Raw genomic sequence first — 5,344 nt, forward strand, 5'->3', positions numbered from 1 at the left:
CTTGACCAATGGCGAGGGAGGCCGGCGGGAGGGGCCGTCGCGCGGGCCTCGCGTCCAGTAAAATCGCACGGAGCGGAATCTGCTCATTTGCATAACACCGCTATAAATGCCGGGCGGCCGCCGCCATTGCCGCGCAGTTGTGACATTTGTTTGTTTGTCGACTGGTAGTGAAGGACGTGGTCCGTCGTACCAGGATGCCTGAGCCCGCCAAGTCCGCCCCCGCCCCCAAGAAGGGCTCCAAGAAAGCGGTCACCAAGACGCAGAAGAAGGGCGACAAGAAGCGCAAGAAGAGCAGGAAGGAGAGCTACTCCATCTACGTGTACAAGGTGCTGAAGCAGGTGCACCCGGACACCGGCATTTCGTCCAAAGCCATGGGCATCATGAACTCCTTCGTGAACGACATCTTCGAGCGCATCGCCGGGGAGGCGTCCCGCCTGGCGCACTACAACAAGCGCTCGACCATCACGTCCCGGGAGATCCAGACCGCCGTGCGCCTGCTGCTGCCCGGGGAGCTGGCCAAGCACGCCGTGTCCGAGGGCACCAAGGCTGTCACCAAGTACACCAGCTCCAAGTAAACGGGTTCCTCGCATGCTTCCTGCATCGTTTCAACCAAAGGCTCTTTTAAGAGCCACCCACTTGATCACTTAAAGAGCTGTAGAAGCTGTCTTTGTTCCTAACCACTTTCCCAAATTGCTTCCCGGCCCTTGGGGGCAGGAGGAGGCGTGGAAATAGCACCCCCGCGTAATCTTGAGCACCTTTAACTTCAGTGCAGCCTACCTAGCCATTGCCCCACTTCTCTCTGTCCTCAGCCCTGCTCAGCACCACGTCCCAGACCGTGCCTCTGTGAAGGCGGCTCTTTCCTTGAAACTGTGACCAGCAAACACTTCAGCAGCCCGAACTAAGTAGGCGAAAATCGTCCGGGTTCATTTCAAAGCTGCCCCGGTGCCGGCCGCTGCTGAAGGTGGATGTCTGGATAGTTTTTTCATAGCGGGGAGGGCTCGCTACAAGTTCGTGCGCGGGGGCGGAGGCCACTATCCCTTCACGGGGTCTTTGAGTCAACAAGCAGTCACCAAGCGACTCCTGTCGCCACTTCTTGCCCTGCAGGCTTAGGCAGGTGTGCCTGCAAGTGCGGCTGAAGAAAAGGTAGCCGCGTCTTTTCCATCCAGTCGCTTAAAGGCCGCCAGCCCTTTTCCTTCCAATCCGAGATTCGTAGTCCTCGGATTGAGAGGAGGGGGCTGCCCTCTGAATGACAAGTCTAAGTGAGCTGGATTTGGGCGCCTATATGTTGCTTCCCCGGCAGCAGCTTCACACACCTTCAGACCCCGCCCCGCGGGCAGGGGGAGCTGACGGCGGGGGTCCCTGAATTCCCCCGCGCCGTGATGTCGGAGCAAGCCGTTTGAAAAACGTCACGACAAGAAGGCGGCAGGCACCGGCTGATTGGCTGCGCCTGGCGGCAAAGCCCGACCTGATTGAAAACCGCGCCGCGTTCGGTGCCCTGGGAGCAGCTGGGGGAGGGGGGCGCGAGGGCCGAGGAAAAGAGCCGGCGCTGGTGTTTCTGCCATTTCTCTGCTCTAGGCCGCCGGCTGTTGAATGGGTTGTGTCCTTGCACGTACTGGTGTCGCGGGGAGGGCGAGCCCCTTTACCAAAGACCCGTCCCTGGCTCTAGCTCAGGCCTTGCCGCTTTCTTCCCGCCCGAGCTTGAGGGAGGGACGGGAGGAGAGGGAGGGACGGGGCACGGGGAGGCGACGCGTTTTGAAGAGCCGCGTCGCCTTTTCTGTTGCCCCCTGAACACCAGAGCGCGACCTCCCTTCGGCGCAGCCGTTCGCTTCCTTGGTCCTCCCTCCGCCCCCGGCGCCCTTCGTCTCCCGCGACTGTTGCTGGCTGGCGGCGGCTCAGGCTGGAGACAAAAAGAGGTGGCTGGAAACGAAAGTTCGGCCCGTGTGGACGTGAAATGGTGACCGGGCCGTGGCCCCAAGCTGCCGGGGCCTGAGGCAGAGGGGCGGGGACAGGCCGGGGCGGATCGGGTTCCGGCTCGGCCAGCGCGGGCTTTTCAAAAGTTCACGTTACCCAATGGCAGGCGCGTCTCGGCACCCGGCCAATCGGGACGGAGAGCTTGCCTATAAAAGCGAGAGCCGGAGAAGAGCTGTTGTGAGTTTTCCTGAGCAGTGTCAGAAGGCTGAGCGTTTGCGTGTGAGAATGGCCCGCACGAAGCAGACTGCGCGCAAGTCGACCGGTGGCAAAGCGCCCCGCAAGCAGCTGGCCACCAAGGCGGCCCGCAAGAGCGCGCCCGCCACGGGCGGCGTGAAGAAGCCGCACCGCTACCGGCCCGGCACCGTGGCGCTGCGCGAGATCCGGCGCCACCAGCAGTCGACGGAGCCGGCGATCCCCACAAGCGAGGCCTATCTGGTGGGGCTCTTCGAGGACACCAACCTGTGCGCCATCCACGCCAAGCGCGTCACCATCATGCCCAAGGACATCCAGCTGGCCCGCCGCATCCGCGGCGAGAGGGCCTGAGGGACTGCAGCGCCTCCCGTCTCGATCGCTAGGAAACAGTTCATTAACCCAAAGGCTCTTTTAAGAGCCACTCCATTCCCACGGGAAAGGGCTGTCTCTCGCTGGTACTGAGTTAGTGATTTATTACGGTATACGTTGTCGGGACGGGGGGTAGAGTTTTGGATTATGATTTTTAAGCCTTTTAAGCTCGTGCTTGTGTATGTTTTGTGTGCGGTGTCCTTTTCTCCTGAAATCTGAATTGGTGTGAAGGTGTCAGGGACGATGGCACCTCCCGTGTTGGTCGTTAGGAAACAATAGCCCAAAGACTTTGCAGCTATCTACTCCATTCCCAGAGACAAGGGCTGGAAAACTATATAAATTCCTCTTCGGTTTAGTCATAAAAAGTTCTGTATTAATGATCATCAATTGGTAGGTAACTGAACATGCTCATGAGTTTAGTACTGTTTCCCTACCCTGTTTCCACCCCCCCAGCTTGTTATTAATCTGTTACCATTATCTCTTCAGCTGATAGATAATCAACAGGGATCCTGTTTTTTGCTTGTTTTGTTTTAAAATCCTAATTTATCTGATTCTGTGTCTCCACCCCTCTGCCCTCAGCTGTTTTGTCATGCTGATCTACCAGTGCCCTCCACTCCTCACTCCCCCAGACCTACTAGTGCCTCTCACTGCTGGCCTGCTGCACCTCACCCCCAGGACCTAGTCCTTCAGTGTGTGGGGAAGGGGGTGCGTAGATATAGGTAATGCTTCAGAGGTTAGGGGGGGGCACAAGGCAAGCAGAGGGGGCCTCATCTTGATGGCCATGGTGGTTCAGCCCCCTTTCCTGCTACAGGTGATGCCTAATTTGGGGGGCCTCATCTTGATGGCCATGGTGGTTCAGCCCTCTTTCCTGCTCCAGGTCCTGCCTATTTGGCTGTGAAGGCAGCTCCTATCTGTATCTGGTATAGGGCACAGAAATCTGAGGGGAGAATGCGGGCCCTGGAACCCACCCCCACCCCGGCATGTCGTCCTTGCTCCCCACCTTGACAAGTAGCTTCTACTCCCCACACCCCCTCCACCCTTACCTGAGGGAGCTCAAGCTGCTCTCCTCCACGCTGCCAGGTGCATGTGAGTGCATGTATATCCATGTGGCACCTCCTGCTCCCTCTCCCCACAGCCCCAAGCAGTCCCTTGTAGGCCAGAAGTCTGCCAGTTTGCAAGGAGAAACCCAGTTTCCACAGGGATTTTCTTCTTTTAAAGGAGAAAATCTGTGAACCTACAGAAGTATGGCTCAAACAGAAGGCCCCAAAATTCTGTTTCAGCTATGCTGGTCTAAGGACATGGGCAGGCAAGTTTTTGCAGATATACCATTTAGCTGTTTTTTGAATATATGTCATGTTGCTAGTTTTTCCTCCTTTTAAGGAGAAAATCTGTGTTTTGCCATGTGTTTGCCCACAGCAAACAGAAACCCCAGATCCCTGATAATCAATAAGCTTGCACTGATATCACAAGCAGTACCCAGGACATGTAGAATAAGAATCTGTTTATCAAACCTTTAATATTAAACTAGGCCAAGAATGAATAGCTGCTTTTTGGAAAAGTGTGTCTGAAGAAGGGTGTTTGTGCCCAAAGGCTTGCTAAGAACTTTTCTCCAACTACTCAGTTGGTGTAATAAAAGATATCACATCTACTCAAAGAACCTTGCCTGCCCATGTCCTTAGACCAGCGTAGCTACACCCAAAAACCCTGTCAAACCTGGTGCCAAGACCAGAGGTGCGGCGATCCCTCAGGTACTTTTACCCCTCTACTTCTAGTTGTTGCTACAGGGTTTTTGGGTATATCTACAAAAACTCACTCTGAAACAGAATTTTGGGGCCTTCTGTTTGAGCCATACTTCTGTAGGTTCAGATTTTCTCCTTAAAAATCTGTGAACAGATTTTTAAGATAATCAGATAAATTAGGATTTTAAAACAAAACAAGCAAAAAACAGGATCCCTGTTGATTATCTATCAGCTGAAGAGATAATGGTTACTAACAAGCTGTGGGGGTTGAAACAGGTTAGGGAAACAGTACTAAACTCATGAGCATGTTCAGTTACCTACCAATTGATGATCATTAATACAGAACTTTTTATGACTAAACCGAAGAGGAATTTATATAGTTTTCCAGCCCTTGTCTCTGGGAATGGAGTAGATAGCTGCAAAGTCTTTGGGCTATTGTTTCCTAACGACCAACACGGGAGGTGCCATCGTCCCTGACACCTTCACACCAATTCAGATTTCAGGAGAAAAGGACACCGCACACAAAACATACACAAGCACGAGCTTAAAAGGCTTAAAAATCATAATCCAAAACTCTACCCCCCGTCCCGACAACGTATACCGTAATAAATCACTAACTCAGTACCAGCGAGAGACAGCCCTTTCCCGTGGGAATGGAGTGGCTCTTAAAAGAGCCTTTGGGTTAATGAACTGTTTCCTAGCGATCGAGACGGGAGGCGCTGCAGTCCCTCAGGCCCTCTCGCCGCGGATGCGGCGGGCCAGCTGGATGTCCTTGGGCATGATGGTGACGCGCTTGGCGTGGATGGCGCACAGGTTGGTGTCCTCGAAGAGCCCCACCAGATAGGCCTCGCTGGCCTCCTGCAGCGCCATCACGGCCGAGCTCTGGAAGCGCAGGTCCGTCTTGAAGTCCTGCGCGATCTCGCGCACCAGGCGCTGGAAGGGCAGCTTGCGGATCAGCAGCTCCGTCGACTTCTGGTAGCGCCGGATCTCGCGCAGCGCCACGGTGCCGGGCCGGTAGCGGTGCGGCTTCTTCACGCCGCCCGTGGCGGGCGCGCTCTTGCGGGCCGCCTTGG

At 55.4% G+C, this 5,344-nt stretch overlaps 3 protein-coding genes across 3 annotated transcripts in view; 2 read left to right on the plus strand and 1 right to left on the minus strand.

Moving 5' to 3' along the window:
• The first annotated feature begins 14 nt into the window (after positions 1–14).
• LOC102382633 (histone H2B 1/2/3/4/6) lies at positions 15–635 on the plus strand. Its single transcript, XM_025204826.1, has one exon. It carries the CDS (start codon positions 195–197, stop codon positions 573–575), a length of 381 nt encoding a protein of 126 aa, XP_025060611.1. The 5' UTR covers positions 15–194; the 3' UTR covers positions 576–635.
• Positions 636–1,901: 1,266 nt separating this feature from the next.
• Positions 1,902–3,293, plus strand: LOC112550398 (histone H3, embryonic-like). Its single transcript, XM_025204825.1, has one exon. The coding sequence runs from the start codon at positions 2,071–2,073 to the stop codon at positions 2,512–2,514; it is 444 nt and encodes a 147-aa protein (XP_025060610.1). The 5' UTR covers positions 1,902–2,070; the 3' UTR covers positions 2,515–3,293.
• A 1,633-nt stretch (positions 3,294–4,926) lies between these two features.
• Positions 4,927–5,344, minus strand: part of LOC102375368 (histone H3-like) — a 5,301-nt gene continuing 4,883 nt past the window's right edge. The window contains exon 2 of the mRNA XM_025204809.1: positions 4,927–5,339. Coding sequence (XP_025060594.1) covers positions 5,001–5,339 — 339 coding nt within the window. The 3' untranslated portion in view covers positions 4,927–5,000. The remainder of the gene's footprint in view (positions 5,340–5,344) is intronic.

Source organism: Alligator sinensis, unplaced genomic scaffold (assembly GCF_000455745.1).
Source record: "Alligator sinensis unplaced genomic scaffold, ASM45574v1 scaffold166_1, whole genome shotgun sequence".
Taxonomy (NCBI): domain Eukaryota; kingdom Metazoa; phylum Chordata; order Crocodylia; family Alligatoridae; genus Alligator; species Alligator sinensis.